This window comes from Gobius niger (assembly GCF_951799975.1).
Source record: "Gobius niger genome assembly, chromosome: 6".
Lineage (NCBI taxonomy): Eukaryota > Metazoa > Chordata > Actinopteri > Gobiiformes > Gobiidae > Gobius > Gobius niger.
Genome location: NC_136857.1, coordinates 6,621,688 through 6,639,425, shown reverse-complemented (window position 1 = coordinate 6,639,425; position 17,738 = coordinate 6,621,688). Strand labels below are relative to the sequence as shown.

General features: G+C 40.4%; 1 protein-coding gene across 3 annotated transcripts in view; it reads left to right on the top strand.

Moving 5' to 3' along the window:
- Positions 1-17,738, top strand: part of LOC306963932 (microphthalmia-associated transcription factor-like) — a 31,964-nt gene that overhangs the window by 3,883 nt on the left and 10,343 nt on the right. For 2 of the 3 annotated variants that reach the window (XM_079557706.1, XM_079557705.1), the window contains exon 2: positions 11,555-11,792. In XM_079557706.1, coding sequence (XP_079413832.1) covers positions 11,555-11,792 — 238 coding nt within the window. Of the gene's footprint in view, positions 1-5,629; positions 5,751-11,554; positions 11,793-17,738 lie in introns of those variants that run through there. The other variant, XM_079557704.1, reaches the window with a different exon arrangement.

Below are 17,738 nucleotides of genomic sequence, written 5' to 3'. Positions count from 1 at the left end.
TAAGCTTTCTGCAAAATACAGTACATGGGGTTTGAAAGTTTAAACAGAGTGAGATAAAAGTTGTACAGAAGTGTGAATCTGAATGTGAGCATGCACGGCTTTCACTGCTAATTGGCTGTTACCTGTACTGTGGCTCTGCGTGTAGCCAGAGCATGTAACCAATGAGACGGTGCTGCGGGTGGGACAATGCTGGAGACAGAGCAGTGACAGCAGACAGAGAGGCGTGACTGCATCAGAGCCAAAACAACCCTGTTTATAATCGATCTTTCATTGGCCACCGGATTTTAAAAAGTTAGATATGCGTGAAAATACCATTATCGGCTTGGCCAATAATCGGTCTATCCCTAGTTTTAATGATTCAAACAGAGTATAAACAGGAGCATAAAAGGCCCACAGCGTAAAATGTTGGATTCCACTGTGGCCATCAATAAAAAACATGCTCCTAATGACCAGATGGACTCAGAAAATGCTATTTTTTGCAATGGGAAATCAAAGAATGGAGTTGGATGAGGACCTAACCTATTAAGATCTCATATGTGGCTGCTTTTAATCTACATCTCCATGGAAACGAGCTGGAGACGTCCCGCTCACAGTAAAGTTACAGTCAGGTTTGAGGAGAGGTGAGGCGCTCTCACAGCAAAGTTTGTTTGATCATTTTTTAGGTATTTTTCATTGAACAATAAAGATATCTGTAAAAGAGTAAATCCTTGTATTTGATTCTATGCATTGAGTGAATGTTACACCATGTGGCTGAAATATGGACTGTACTAACACAACAATCACATACATTTGAGAACAAGTTTATAGAAGGCACAGTTGGCTGTTTTGTTTTGTTCTTACATAAGACGCCATAAAGACAGGATCTTTTTTTTTAATGTTCGGTTATTGTTCATCTAAAAAGATTGCTGTCTTTCTTTTGTGTTTTCGGTTCGATAACAATTAATTGTGTTGTGCTCGTTGTGAGCCCCTGGAAACATTATGTGAGAAGATTTTCGTAAACATTTTGGCATCTCTATCCTCATTTAACCTTTTTGCAGCTGCAGTGGAGTGACCATGGCCCCGTCCTTGAATGATCTTCTTGAGAGCACACAAGTAGCAAAATGTTCTGTCCCGCTCTGAGCAAAAGGGAATTATTCTACGGTCGGAAACCAAATTATTGAAAGCACTGGCACCAAATTACTCAATGCAGTTGCTGTAATTGTTATGGACATGTTCATAATTACTGCTTTAAAGATTCTGGTGAGGAAAACAGTTGAATAGTAGATTGGCTTTTATTATGACAAATCTCACGTTCAGCCAAATGAGAACTTTGCTCTTTTTTTAACAACATGGACTTTTAGAAGAGGACTTATTTAAAGTTTTGATGCAATTTTTATTATTGTTGGTCTGCTGTCGACTTGCAGGAGTCTTGATCATCAGTGTCTGCGGTGAGAGGCTTCAGGAGGTGTTGCCAGCTGTTGTGTATTACATGGTTGTGATCAGTGGGGAGTGAGCTGTCGTGCTGTTATGGCAGGTGTCCATGTGGGGGGGCTGTGGAGTCCAGGTCATGACTCTGTGACTCCCACACCTGCTCAGACCAAACAAGCACAAACTCTGGCCCTATTAGAGTGTAGCCTGCTTTACACTGTGTAGTCACAACATCATCCCTGACTTAATTTATAACATATATATGTGACAGTGTTGATATTTCAATTCTTCTTTCCCCAGTCCCCACCCACGCCTCCTATTGGTCGGCCTCGATCAACCTGAGTGAGTAACAGGACGATTAAACCAATTAAAGCAAACTTGTCTCTAGAAGCAAGTTTCATTATGGAGCTGAACAGTCGAGGCTCTGCCCAGTGCCAGAAGTAAGAATCCCATTCATAATCTCCATAGAAGTTTTGAAAAATTTAAATATGAAATTTTTTATTGAATAATTAAGGTTTATCAGCTATTTGCTAACAACTGACCATAGCGTGGATATTTTACACCAAATTATAACTTTTCTATTTTTAAAGTTTTGGATGCACTTTCAATTACACATAGCTGGTTAACTGCTATTGTTCTTTTAAAATCTAATCAATCAATTATTTTCAAAATGTCTACAGAGATTTTTAATGGGATTTTTGAAGCTGGCACCAGGTAGACTCTGGAACAGCCTTCCCTAAAGTGTCATAAGGGCATAGTCTCTTAAAGGGGGGGTATTATGCAAAATCGACTTTTTCAAGCTTTTCGTCATGTTATTATGTCATTCCCTCATTAAAAACATGCCTGAAGTGTTGCCTTGGCACATTCACGTATTTTTGAGTAATCTGTAAAAACTCTGATGGCGGCCATTTTAGGGATAGGTTTGCCTGAGTCCTCCTAGGAACGCCCCCACCTCCTGGAGACGCCTCCGAGCTTTCGTTACCAGCCAAGTAACCAACTACTGCTCCTCAGCAGAACCCCCTCCCCACTGATGCCACAGACAGCGTGTGGAGGGGGCGTGTCGGAAAGGGTCAGAGGTTCTTAAAGAGACAGAGGCCTATTTCAAGACATTCACTACAGCCATTTTGAGAGAGCAATTTTATACAAGGCAGTTATTCTAATTTACTGCATTTACAGACCAACAAAAGGTTTCGTCATCATTGTAGTGTGATATAGACTGGTGCTATGTGATTGAAAAAAGCATAATACTCCCTCTTTAAATGTGCTATATATAAAAAAAAAAGCTGGCATTGATATTGAACTGTTCCATTAAGCTATGCTAAGTGCACTAGAACTGAAACAAAGGGACAGCAGCAGATGTGCTGTCGCCGCACAGCAAGAAGATCCTGGATTTGATTTGGCCTGCAAACCATAGGTGCCGATTTATGTTTTTCCCAGAACAGAATCGATCTCACAATTTTATCATTATGAGCCGGGCGCTTTACCTATAGAGCTAAACAAGCTGTAAAGTGCTCCCTTCCATATATTGATGTAATAAAGCAACCCGCCTTAGCATGTTAGAAGAAGGAAGTGACTGCTTTCGGGATTGAAGGATAATATCTATTGAATCATTTTGTAATTAGGGAAAATTTGCCTGGGTGCCCAAAGGGGGTGGGTGCTCGAGCCCCGCAGCACCCACAGGATCGGCGCCTATGCTGCAAACTATGCGGTGTTTGCATGTTCTCGCCCCCCGACTACTATATACAAAACAAATAAATAAAAACATGTACAATACTCTCTGGGCCAAGGATTTCTGAGATTCTGAAAAGTAACACTTTCCTGGTGAAATAAATGTCAAACTAGTGTAGGAGAAAGCAGAGTCATTTGTCATACATTATTGTGGGATGAAATAATATGGATTGTGCTGATGAAACAGGAATGCTGTGGCTTAGAGTTTACACGCAAAAGGTATGAATGACTGTAATAGTTGTTATCAAAGTGAGGAATGACGAAATACCATGACTTTGCATTAGGGACACTGAACTGATTGGTTTGTCTTACTTCTCCTTATTTGTTTGGTCTTTCTGACATATACGTTGAAGATTTATTGCACTTCCAGGAACAGGCATTAGTGGATCAGTCTTTATTTAAATACAATCTCTGCTCATATCCGGTTAAATGAATTATGCAAGTGTGTCTGATGTTATTTATATTGAGGTACGGTATGTTGGGGATGTCATTTTTGGACGCGTCACGTAGAACATGGTGGTGGTCACTGAGGGTTCTGGCAGTGCTGTGGACATGTCCCGCACTGAAACAGGATCTGAGCTCATGCCGCGGACAACGTGCTCCCTCTGAACATGAGGTCTGCCCTGTACACTGCAAAAAGGGAATATCTGACAAGGGAACGGGACCTATCATGACCTGAATTATAATGTTGTAATATCAGAGTGGTTCATTATTTTTTAGTTTGTACCAAATTATCTTCCAAAAATCCAAATTCACTTTATTTTTAAAGCACATTTTGAAAACAGTTTCCAGTGTGCTGCATGTAGGCCTGTCACGAAAATTACTGTATCGATCTATCGTTCAGTAAAAATGACAGAAACAATCTATCATCTGTCCATTTAATAGCATTTTTCCTTTTTTTTGTTTAATTTTATTTTTGAAATACCATTTTACCAAAGTAATTTGTGTTTCATTGAGTTCCACATTAATTGCAACTTTTGTGTTATTGAAGATATGTAAATACGTACTTTAAAGGGGGGTATAATGCAAAATTGACTTTTTCAAGCTTTACATCATGTTATTATGTCATTGCCTCATTAAAAACATGCCTGAAGTGTTGTCTTGGCACTTTCACGTATTTTTGAGTAATCTGTAAAAACTCAGCCATTTTAGGGATAGGTTTGCCTGAGTCCTCCTAGGAACGCCCCCACCTCCTGGAGACGCCTCCGAGCTTTCGTCACCAGCTGAGTAACCAACCACTGCTCCTCAGCAGAACCCCCTCCTCACTGATGCCACAGACAGCTTGTGGAGGGGGCGTGTCTGAAAGGGTCAGAGGTTCTTAAAGAGACAGAGGCCTATTTCAAGATATTCGCTACAGCTATTTTGAGAGAGCAATTTTATACAAGGCAGTTATTCTAATTTACTGCATTAACAGACCAACAGAAGGTTTCGTCATCATTGTAGTGTGCTATAGACTGGTGCTATGTGATTGAAAAAAGCATAATACCCCCTCTTTAAGAACAAGAGATTACTCCGATTCCCATTTATAAAGCTAGTTTCAATGTGGTCCTCAATAATATCGTTCATCGCAATATTTTCCAACCTCAATGTATCAAACTTCCGATTTGGTTATTGGGACAGGCCTAGCTGCATGTACAGTAGTTAACAAAAAACAAATAATTCTATATTTAGATCTACCAATAAATAAAACTTTTACCAAATAAGAGCATTAAAGAGCCATTAGTATTTGATACAATAATAGAAACAGTATAGAATAGGTTCTGTTAATCACCTTTATGGTCAGGTTTGGGTACCAAAAGTTTCGGGCGACATAGAGTAGAGCGGGTCGTGATCGGCGGTTCGAATCCCGCAGGTGCACACTGTCGTTGTGTCCTTGGGCAAGACACTTCACCCTCCTTGCCACCTTGCCTTCAGTGTCTGCGTACACTGGTGTGTAAATGAGAGTGTGAATGAGTGAGTGGTTCCTTGATGTAAAGCGCTTTGAGCGACTAAAGCAGGCAGAAAGGCGCTACATAAATGTGACCATTATGACCATTTACCAAAGGATATTATCTCGGCTGTTTGCAGATGATCTCGTTCTGTTGGCTTCATCAAATAAGGACCTTCAGTTTGGGTCAGTTTCATCTGAGTGTGAAGCGACTGTTGTCATTGGTGTGAAAAGTTTGAGCACTACAGTTCTTGAACATATTTTTCTTAAACTTGCCCCTGCAATGGTGTATAACTATGGTATAAGAGTTTTATATCACAGGAATTATTTCATCCAACTCATTTATAATTGGAAAAAACATGAAAACTTAAACTACAGTGCATATAGACATTTTCCTCCTGTACATATTCCCCTTTTTCAAGTGTATATAGGACCATGGGGCAGGCATATCCCAGGACTCTTAGTGGCTATTGGAGGTTTGAGGCCGGGCCCCTTCTCTCTCCCCTCTCTCTCCCCTTCTCTCTCCCCCTCTCTCCCCTTCTCTCTCCCCCATGACACACTTTCAGCTCTGCACCGCCAGCATGACTTTCACTGGGCTTCAAGGGCGGGCGGTACACCTTCAGGGAAAACAAACAAACATGGAGGCTATGGGAATGCAAGTGTACCGGCCCTGTGCGTATTACTGTCTGTGAGTATGGGACACTGGACTTTGATTTGACTTTTCTAGAAGTGTATTTTGTCATAGCAGTGTGTCTTAAGTTACTGTTTTCATAATAAAGAGTTGCATGGGCTGCTAGCTTAAAAGTGCTATCAAGTTTCATCAAAGATTTTTCTGCGCGGACTGCAATAAATGTTTTCCCTTTTTCCTGTATGTCGACGCAGAATCTGGCCAGTCAGATGTTATTTCAGATGTTTGATGTCAATTGCTGCAAAATGTGCCACCGCTTTTTTTGCTCCAATGTTGATATTGTGCACAATGTTGAGATCCCAAATGTAAACACAAACAGCTTCCTAGCATAATGTAATTACCCGAGTCAATTTAAAAATAGATGGAAATAATTCAAACACTCATAAAGATGATTTACGAGTACTAACAAGCCTTGAGGACTAAGCCAATGCGTAGTTTACCTGAAGATGCAGTAGTGTTTGGGAAGGGAATGAAACAACAGGGTCAAAGACAGGTAAGGATTATGGTTTAATTTGAGTCATAATGTGTTAACGTGTCTTATTCATGAGGTATTTTGGCCCGTAGTCTTTATTGTATTGGGTCAGACCAGTGTTCTGTTCTGTGGCAGCATTACCCACTTGATGACCAAAAAATGTGTGCATAATTTTGTTTTATTGAGGTGGCACTAGCTGTGGATAATTGAATGAATCACAGTGGCAAGGAATTGTGTATTCATAATTGTTCAGCATTATTGATTGATTTGGTATACTTTTCTACTTACTTTTTTTTATTAAAGCAGCTGAAAATGGGATGAGAAAGATTGAGGAGAGACATTCCGCAAATATTTAGTGCCTTTTAAAGCAGTACTAAGTAACTTGTTTACCTTGAAGGGGCTAGATGCAAGTTGTAACTGCACCTTCTACATTAAGCTTGTGCATGACGGCAATTCGAACCCGAAGTAACTCTGCATAGTCTCTTTACTAAATCCTTCCGTCTGGGGGTAACACAAGTGTTATTGGGATGATTGGGTGGTATTTAATCTCCACTTGGTGTCTCTGGACAGAAAACCACAATTGCAACTTCACTGCTTACGGGTCAAAGGCCCCAATACACACTAATGGAATCACGAAGAAGAAGCTAACAGGCTAACAGGCAAAGCTAACTGCGGGCTAGCGCCACTTAAACAGTATTTACAGCCATATTTGAGTGAAAAAAATGATCTCCATTGTGTAATTGGATGTGCAATATCCCTCTCTTTCCCTTGTCTTTTCTGTCAGTGTAGTATTTACTCTCACGGACCATTACTGAGTAAAAAAACGTAACATGCTACGACACCTGCAGCGGTGCTTATGGCCTCTAGGGGCATGAGTTGCTTAGTACTGCTTTAATTGAGCCGAGCATGTGTGTTACAGCCTGACTCCTTTGCCGTCATGTTGCACCTTTTTGCCTTTGTTTATTTTTGCATCCTTGTACTTGGTAGTAATGAAGCTGAAGGATTTTTATGAGCTGTCAATCTGCCCATCATTTCAAGCCTGTGTGCTACGTGCAGTGGGCTGAATGTGGCGCTGTGTGCTGCCAGAGTGGGATCAAGAGTTTAGTGGGTGGGACTCCTCCACAGCACTGTAAAGCTATTGTTTTTAGACACACACAAACATGAGCGGATAAGCAGTTTTATTGGTCTTTGGGGCCGGAAGCAATTCGACAATCTAAAGAAACATGGAAACAAAAGAAGTAGCTTAAGAATGAAATTGTGTACTTTAGAGGGTGTCTGACATTTCTGTGGAGATTTAGTTGGTAGGCCTTTTCTGCTTTAACAAATTTGTTACTTTAAACTACTTTAAATATAATAATAATCAGTAATCTAAATAAAACAACAACTATTGAATACCTATAGAGTGGAAAAGATAAACCTCATAGATCTCGCACAGCAGTAATATTGTGGTAATAAGACATTTTCAAGAGAGGTTTTAGGGTCAACAAAGGAATGAAGGACATGAAGAACAATTGAACTTGTAAAAACTTCCTGGATGAGAGGCAAAACAATTCAATTTGGTGCTACTTTTTGAAGAGCAGAATCTTGTAAAAGTTGACTGTGTAACAAAGAGCTGCAAACATTTTTTTTCAAGCATTACATAGTTTTTAATCCATTGTTTAAATCATTGTGGACCTGGCATAGTCCATTGGGTCTTTATTGTAGGCGTTTACTGAGATTAGGGGAAATCAAAGAGTTTGGATCTGGCCAGTGGGAATTAGAAAATACTGTATTAACCCTAGAAATTTGTGCGATGAAAGGAAACACACACAAAGCCTATAACGTGAACTCTAATTCACTCAAAGTACAAAGGAATCCGGTCAAAGTGGAAAGAGAACCAGTTATTTTATTAAGCTATAGTGTGCATTTTTTCCCCTGTAACCCACATGGTAGAATTAGCCTTCCACATCTCACGTCTTTGCTCTGTCTTATGCAAGGGGCTCCAAAAGTGAGACATACAATATTGGGGCAGAATAGTGGTATGCACAGGTTTTGACTGTGCTGGCTAATTACTGCGATTACTGCACAGCTGGATTAGCCAGACGTTTTACCAGGTTTCATCAAAAGGATCTCTCCCTCTCTCTCTCTTCTGCCTCAACACTCCCCTATTTTGGGCCAGCACTGCTCCGTCTGGGGAGAAGCTGACTAATTTAAAGGAATGGGAAAGATGAAACAGCATTTGAGTATCGTGTTCCCCTTTTTGTATTTAGAGCGGCTGTGTAACTGTTTTTTTTAGTGGTCTAGAAGATGCAGAGTAATCAGTTCGACTGACCCGTTTAACAAAAGCTTTGGCCGCATTATTTGAAACATTTTTCAGGGCTCCAAAGTGAGACCCATTTGCGAGTAAGTGCGCCTAAAAATGTATTGGCTGCAATTAAGGCTGTCATTATGCTACAGGGAAATTAGAATATTGTGCAAAAGTTCATTTATTTCTGTAATTCAACTTAAACTGTGAAACTAATATATGCAAAGTGACATATGCCAAGCCTTTGTTATAATTTTGATGATTGTGGCTTACAGTCCATTTTCAAAATATTCTAATTTTATGAGATTTTTAATTTCAAGCTGAGCCATAATAATCAAAATTACAACAAATGAAGGCTTTGCATATATCACTTTGCATGTAATGAGTCTATCATATATTAGTTTCACAGTTTAAAGAAGAGCTAAGTAACTTAGTTTACTATAATTCATCCTTTCCATAGTCCCTCTGGGGGTAATACAAATGGAATGATTGGGGGGTCTTTCATCTCCCCCTGGTGTCTCTATCCAGAAAACCACACTTGCAACTTCCTTGCCTCCGGGTCGGAGGCGCAATACACACTAATAGAATCACGAAGAAGAAGCTAACAGGCTAACGGGCAAAGTGAACTGTGGGCTAGCGCCACTTTAGCAGTGTTCACAGCCAAGTTTGAGTGAAAAAAAAAGATCTCCATTGTGTAATTGAGTTGTGGCACAATGCACAATATCCCTTTGTCTTTTCTGTCAGCGTAGTATTTACTCTCATGGACAATTAATGAGTACAAAAACACAACATGCTACGACACCTGCAGTGGCGCTTATGGCCGCTAGGGGCATGAGTTACTTTGTTGTGCTTTAAGTTGATTTACAGAAATGAATGCACTTTTTAACAATATTCTAATTTTCTGAGTTTCACCTGTAATATCGACTTATCGTTCAATAAATGACAGATAAACAATGCATTTTTGGGCTCAATATTTATCCCCCCCCCTCCCCCATTTTTCTAATGTAACACTTTGTATCCTACCCAAAAGTGAGTTGTGTTTCATTGCATTTCATGTTCATTGTAGGATGTTTTTAGGATTAAGTATATTCTGAACATTTTTAAGCTGTAGAGTTAGTTTCTGTGGCATTATAAGGTCTTCAGTTATGTTATGTTTCCTGCCTCAATACATCAAACTTAGGCCTGGCTGCAACTGCAGTAAATACTTTCCTACCAGTTTTTTGTATCGATGGGAGAGTTGTGATCTAAAAAAATAATGCTGGCTGGTAAAGGGCAGAGAAATCTTTGAAGTACTGACATTGAGCCGTGTGATAGAGATGCTTAATGGGCATTTGTAATGTGCTACACCTAATTATGTTCTGCACATGTAACCGCGCATTACTGCTAACCTCGATCCCTGACATTATTAGCCCAACACGAGAAGCCAAAGCGATATTAAAGCCATAACTACTTGGATGTCTCTCTATTCAATAACAATCGTAGTTATTTTCACCAAATCCAGTGTATTCAGACAAAACCCCCCGGAGGAGCTCATAAAATTAGGACATTTCATGCTTTTGAGTTTTCAATACAAATGAGCCCGACTTCCTGTCTGCCCCGCAGCATCGTCGTAATAATTGTATTACTTGCTTTGTCATGGTGTGTCTCTGATCTACACTTTGGGGTTTTTCTTCACATTTATTTTGTCTCAGTCTTTGCAACATTTTCCGATAGTGTTATGACACCAATTTCTAAAAGTCACCTGCTAAAGTAGAGAGGCAAATCTCTCAGCAGGTCATAGAGATGTTCTTCGTTGCTTTGTGATTGAATTACTTTATTCATTTGAGAGCAGGATGAAGTATCTGAGATGATGACGATGGTTCAATCCCTGCCAATATTGTATTCCGAAAAACACTTCACCCAAATTGTTTTGAGTGTCTGTGGCATGCGTGCGGTATTGGCGAAAGTGGCTGGTTTGGTAAAAGCCTTTGTCCGTGGATCAAATGTCTGCAAATGAATGTGGTGTGTGAGTGAGTGGGTGGTTGGTGATGGTCAGAGTAACCGAAGCCTCAGTTTGGCAGCCTCATTTCCATCAGCCCATCTCAGGGCAGCTGCCAAAGGAGTAATGACTAAGGCTGATACCTAAACGGTTTTTCGCTTCCTATTCTATATTTGTCATCTAGAGCCAGAAAACAAAATAATAATGTTAATTTATTCCATGAAAGACTACAGTTGTGCTGTAGTCTTGTGGCAGAATTATAATAAATAATTTATTTATATTTATTTTTTTGTCCATTTTCCAGAGACTATGAATGGTAACACAAAACTTTTTTTTTCACTCATAGTTAGTGGTTGTGTGAAGCCATTTATGGTCACAACTGAGTTTACTCTTTTTAAATCATAATGATAATTGAATGTACCAAAACTGGGTTTATATACCCCAGTTTTAGCATCAATGAAAGCTTGGATTCTTTTGTGATAGTTGTGGATGGGCCTCTTTATTCCCTCGGATTGGTAAAACTGGCCATTCTTTTTGTAGTGGTGAATGGTGCACCGTTCATCACAGGCCTTGCTGACTCCCCTCTAGATCTAACGTTTATGGTTTTGGCCAAAAAGTTCCATTTTGGTTTCATCCTTCCAAATGACATTGATTCAGAAAAGTTGAGGCTTGTCTCTGTGCTGTTTGGCATATTGTAAGCAGATACTTTGTGGCATATAGTACTGGCTTTCTTCTGGCGACTTGGCTCTGCATTTCTTTTGGTTTGAGCTGAAATTTGTATAGAAGGACTGTCTAAGTTCAATCAATATCAGAAGCAAAAATTTTGATATTTTTTTTTTCTTTGTGCTGTACACGTGTAATTCCAACCCACTCCATTATTCAGTATTTGAAGCAGTCGAACTTCTCCTTTGATGTGTTTTCATCATGTTAACCTCTGTTCGTCCCGTCTCCTCTCCATCCTCTGTCTGCTGATCTTTTGCTTGACCAATCTTTCCTCTCTGTCCTCCTCATGTTATCTCTCTCGACCTCTTATTTCACACACCCCTTTCTCCCTCTCTCCCTCCCCTCAGCCCATCGGAGTCTGTTGGAGCGTCGAAGCCCCCGCTGTGCTCCTCGTCTGTGCCGTCCCGCATCCTCCTGCGCCAACAGCTGATGAGGGAGCAGCTTCAGGAGCAGGAGCGCAGAGAGCAGCAGAGAAACCAACAGTCCTCGACCCATTACCCACAAACCACTGCTACACAGACCCCCGCCATCAACGTCACCTCGCCCCCTCCCCATGCTGCCCAGGTGCCCATGGAGGTGCTCAAGGTGAGTACCCTATGAGCGAAACATGAAAGTTACATCATATTGTAGATGTTAGTAATACGTTTCTATACGGATGGTACTTGTGCACATGTTGAGCAGACTTTTTAAAGGGGGCCTATTATGCAAAATCGACTTTTTCAAGCTTTACATCATGTTATTAAGTCATTCCCTCATTAAAACCATGCCTGAAGTGTTGCCTTAGCACATTCACGTATTTTCGAGTAATCTGTAGAAACTCTGATGGCGGCCATTTTAGGGATAAAACGCCTGATTCCTTCAGGAAACGCCCTCGACCTCCAGGATACGCCTCCGACCTTTCGTCACCAGCCGAGTAACCAACCACTGCTCCTCAGCAAACCCCCTCCCCGCAGTGTCTAGCCCTAAGATGTAAACAGAGTCATCATGGAGGATTAGCTTCATGTGTTGTGAACCGGAGCCACAGCAGACTTTTACAAAGACACACATCAGTGTTTCTGTTACCGAAACACCCAGGATTAAAACCGGTGACAAGAACACTTATTTCAGTGTCTGGTTCTGCGCTGAGCCTTGATGATGCACAGAGCCTCCGGAGAAAGCTAATGCTAAGCTAAACCTCGAGTCATCACGTGAAAACGAGAAATATGCACAAATGAAGTCAATAAAACCACCACACACATAAAGAACCGTTTAACAATGATCACACACGGAGCCAGGCTTGTTGATTTGGAAGTTTATTGCTCACATTTCATCTACAATGGGTCATAGCCGAGTGGTTTTCTCCCGGAGCTAACAAGCTAGCCGCGACAAGCTAACGGGAAAATTCACTGAAAACAAGCATATTATGCATTGAAAACGTCACTAAAACAGGCAGCTGCTTGAAGCAGCCTTTATGATGATCACACACGGAGCCAGGCTTGTTGATTTCGTAGTTTATTGCTCACATTTCATCTACAGTGAGTCGTAGCCGAGTGGTTTTCTCCCGGAGCTAACAAGCTAGCCGCGATCAGCTAACGGGAACATTCACTGAATACAAGCAGCATATTATGCCTTGAAAACGTCACTAAAACAGGCAACTGCTTGAAGCAGCCTTTATGATGATCCCACACGGAGCCGGGCTTGTTGATTTCGTAGTTTATTGCTCACATTTCATCTACAGTGAGTCGTAGCCGAGTGGTTTCTCCCGGAGCTAAGGCACTATTAGCCGCGACAAGCTAACAACCTTCACCTTCACAACATTCATTGAAAACAGGCAGCATATTATGCACAAATAACGTCAATAAAGCCGGCAACTACTCGAAGCAGCGTTTACGATGATCACACAATGAGCCTGGCTTTACACATTTGTGGTTTATTACAGACTTTTCATCAACAATGAGCTGTAGTCGATTATAACAAGCTAACGGGTAACCTCGAAAAACCATTGTCCACCTGCACAGATAATGTCCGTCTTTTGAATCGTATGGGCTCCTGCAGATCCTGGTGTCGTCCATGGGGGTATAGTTAGAGATCCATAGGGCATGGCAGATGCAAAGAGAAGCCTCCAAACAGCAGTTATTTTTCAGGCAAGAGCCCCTTCCAAGCGTCCGGTGTGGAAGGTTCGTTTCCAAATCATATCCTGTGTGGCCATTGTTCACAAAGTGATAAACAGTAGCTCCTTTCCAACAATAAAAATTAAAATGCACCGATCGTAGTTTCAATACTGTTGAGACGAGCGCAGTGTTGTTGTGATGCCACAGACAGCGTGTGGAGGGGGCGTGTCGGAAAGGGTCAGAGGTTCTTAAAGAGACAGGGGCCTATTTCAAGTCATTTGCTAACGCCATTTTGAAAGAGCAATTTTATACAAGGCAGTTCTTCTAATTTACTGCATTGACAGACCAACAGAAGGTTTCGTCATCATTGTAGTGTGCTATAGACTGGTGCTATGTGGCTGAAAAAAGCATAATACCCCCTCTTTAACAAACAGAAAAAGTTTGTTTAAAAAGATAAAGCTTTTAGAGCTGCTTGTCAATCAATGTTAAATGCTGCGATGTAGTTCTCCAGACAAATTTGCTGATGAGTTTATGATCCTGGATATGCCACGTTTCAAAGCCCTGCCCCATCATGTAGAAATTACACCTCTGTGGAGCAATAGAACTATAAACTATAAACGGTCTTGGCTATTTGGCAGCTGCAGAGCTCGCAGTTGCTACAATTTGTATTATGAATTGAAAATGAAGGCAGAGGTTGATGTTTCAAAGTTATAACTAGTTATAAGTATGATAAATCGATGATGCACATATGATCTAAACATGAAAGTCTAGAAAGTTTTAGTATGTATACCTTGTATCTGTGGTTGGTCCATGTGGAAGAAGCTCCATTTAATAAATATTACAAATGCAAAAACTTAGATTTAGTCGACAACATTTTAATACAATTTTAGTCGACTAAAACTCTACTAAAATTTAAGAGAATTATTTGACTAAATCTTGACTAAAACTGGCCAAAACTGACATTTTTCATCAAAAGACTAAGACTAAAACTACATTAATATATGTTATTGTAGTTATTGAATTGCAACACTCATTTTCAAGGTGATATAATTATCACTACAAATCATATCACATCGCATCATCGTATATCACAAAACAATGCTTTGTCCCAGCCCTTTTAGTGCATTATCAAAACTCACTTTAAACTTGCATGAAAACCCACTCGGAAACATGGGAAATCAGCATTATGCCTGTCAATATTGTTTATATATTTTTGGGAGGAGAACCTTTTACTTGACCACAGCTTTGGCCATAACATAACTCTTCAGTTTTGATAAGAAGGGAAATTCCAACTGCGTGAATCCCATTGCAATTACATTATCTTGATACATTTTATTTGTTGCTGTACATATTTTGCGCAGCCTTCAATGACACTGTGTTTCCTGAGGCTCCAGCGGCTAAAGTAGCCACATGTGTCATAGTTTTGGTCTGCTTTGTATTTATAGACAGACAGTCAGACAGTTGTGGTTTACTTACTGAGTGTATGCGTAAAAAGGCTCTGAAGTGAGTGAAGTGTGTTAAAATGCGTACATAGGGATTATCTTTTTCTGAGAGAATTCCTCTTTAATGCATGCTGTGCTTCCAGCCATTTGGATTTAGCCATCTTTAATCCTATTTGCTCAGCTACGTTCACATCTTTTCATAGCTTTGATTCTTTGGCAGGCCAAGGGACAGGAGACTGGTCAGATTTTCTGTATGAGTAGAGCGCGCTGTGTTCGAGGGAGTGCAGCGGTGTGGTAAGTTTGCTGCTTTTGTCGAAACTTTGTGACTTTTACTTTACACGTTTAATGGAGCTGAGGAATCAATTGTCAATTTTCCCCTTTAGTGCTTGATTTTATGAGTGTGCGCTTCAGTTTGTATAGTCACAAATGCTGTTGATGTTGAGAAGAATGTTGGAGATTTTGTTACTTTGCTCACACAGTACAGTTGAGACGTGAGTTGTTTCAGATTGAAGTTCTGTTCGAAACGTGTTTTTAAGTTACGCTTGGTTTTGCTCTTTTGCTTATTAAGTAATCAGACAGTGCAGTCAAACGGGCTCCATTTCAAGCGCTAGATTTGAGTAATTTGCACGATGATAGAAATCTTTAAAACTGTGAAGCGGAAGTCGATTTTCTTCAGGGAGCTGCAAACTCAGGAAATCAGTTTTATTGGAGTTTATTGGCTTTTAAATTGATTCATGCCGCCATTTTATAGTTTACTCATAAAAAAGGATGCAAAGAAGAAGCCTTTTTAACTATGAAAATTGTTTCTGTTAATGCCTTGCAGATTAGTTTTGGATGTTTTATTTGTTATTGTGGAGTTCTTATTGGTATTTTTTTTTTACTACTAACGCTTTGGCTGTTACAAGTTTATGAAAACCCCTTGTTGCAAGATGAAATAGTTTGCATTTCTTGATTATTACTTAAAAATGTGTGTTCAATGTTATTACTCAGCTGTTGTTATATCTAGAAAGTTGTTTGGTACTTGTATTGTATTTTGACCAAAAGCTTTTTCATGTTTACCATGCGGACATAAGTAATGTCCCTTTGAAGTAATAGTACTCTCACTTGAGTACTCTGCCACCACCTCCTGTGTGGCACGAGCCTACCCACAACTACAATAGCAGTAAATTATACTCCTGCTAACATTGGCCTCTTCCTGAATCATAAACATTAGTTACTTACTCCATAATCTGCTGTTCTTTGAGAGCTTTAACCATTCCCCTCCCCTTTCCCTGACCCCCCCCCCCCCCCCCCCAGCTTTTGTACAATACACAAAGTTAGAGTAGTTTCTTGGGCTTACGCACATTCTTCATTGACTGAAAGAAAAAGGCCGCTGAAGCTTGGCGCTGCTGAGCTGGGTTAACCTGCTCTGCTGTCTGTGGCTAGATTAGCACGGGGGGTACCAGGCGGAGCGACAAGACCTCAAAAAGTGCAAACATTAAGCTTCGATGAGTTTATCTAAAGACTGATTGGCCTCTTAATTAACCAAGTGACCTCTGAACTTTTAGGGGAATAAGTACGGGATCTGTGGAGGGATAAGGAGCGCGGCGAACACTGCCTTACCACACACCAAACGCTAATTCAGACAGGAATGCTCGTAATTAGCTCCTCATTCCTGGGACTATTTAAGAGGCGAGGGGGGTCAGTGCTTTGAAATGTACGTACAACTTCCTAAAATGATTTCTGGATTTTTTTTTGAAGGATTTGTGGTGCCAGAACATTGTAGTCTGTACAATATGGGGATGTATAGTGAATGTCCCGTGACCAGCCTTTATGAATTGGATGAAAGAATTCAGAGAGTTATGGGAGACGGCCATGGGAACTTTTGGCACACAGCAAATGAAAAATACCTGATCCTAGAATTCGAATTTAAGATTATAATTCTAGTACTTTTTATTTGGTGCTGCTTAATAGATTTTATTACAAATGCATCATCATTACTGTGACTGGAGTTTGTATCGCACAGGGACAACAGTAGTGGAGTGCATAAGATGAAGCCAAGCTGCACTACCTGAAGCAAACTGTAAAAGTCGGAGGTAAAAGCTGAGTAAAATCTCGCCTTTCTAGCTCTCTCGCCATCGTTCACTTGAGTTAATTAGAAGCTCGACTCAGGTGGAGTTCATGGGGAAACAGATGAGGTGTGAACAGGGCGGACAGCCAATGCTAATGCGGTGCTAATTTAGCCTCTGACTTCCTGTTATGTGCTGGAGGAAAACACGCTATTTTGACAAACAACCGTGCCCATGGTCTGTTGTTTTTCTTTCACAAATGTCGTATTAACTATTTTGAATTTATGGAGCCAAATTAAATTTACTGTAAAACAAGAAAATCATTTGATTAAAACAGCTTTACGTGTTGTTAAATTTAGTTTGCAGACCATGGGAGACACTTGATGTGAAGAAGCCTTTTTAAACCTTTGCTACACTGGGAAGCTCCTGTTGGGTTTAGAACAACAACACCCCCCTGAATGCAGTGTTCGGGTTCCACTCATGGTGCTTGGACTTGTTCTGGGGGTCAGCAGTTATATTCACTATTATGGATGGGACGATAATGAAATTTGGAGTCACGATTATCTTGGCCAAAATAATTGCGATTATTGCAATTTTTAGATATTCCTCTTCATTGTCTGTTGTTAATGTCATATTGAGACACAAAGTAAGTATTTAAAGGCACACTGTGTAACATTTGGACTCTACTGTTGTCATCAATACAAAACACAAAAAATGCTATTTCTGCAGTGGGTAATCGAAGACTGGATTTGGATGAGGAACTAACCGACTGAAATCTTAAATACTGCTGACTTTACTTACATCTCCATGGAGACGTACCCACTCCCGGTAAAGTTACCGGCACTGGTTGTCTGATGGATTTACTGATTCTTCTGGCACGACAATCACGATAATCAAAAAATGTGGCAATCGATTAATTGACACATTTTTTTATTAGCGATATTATTATTT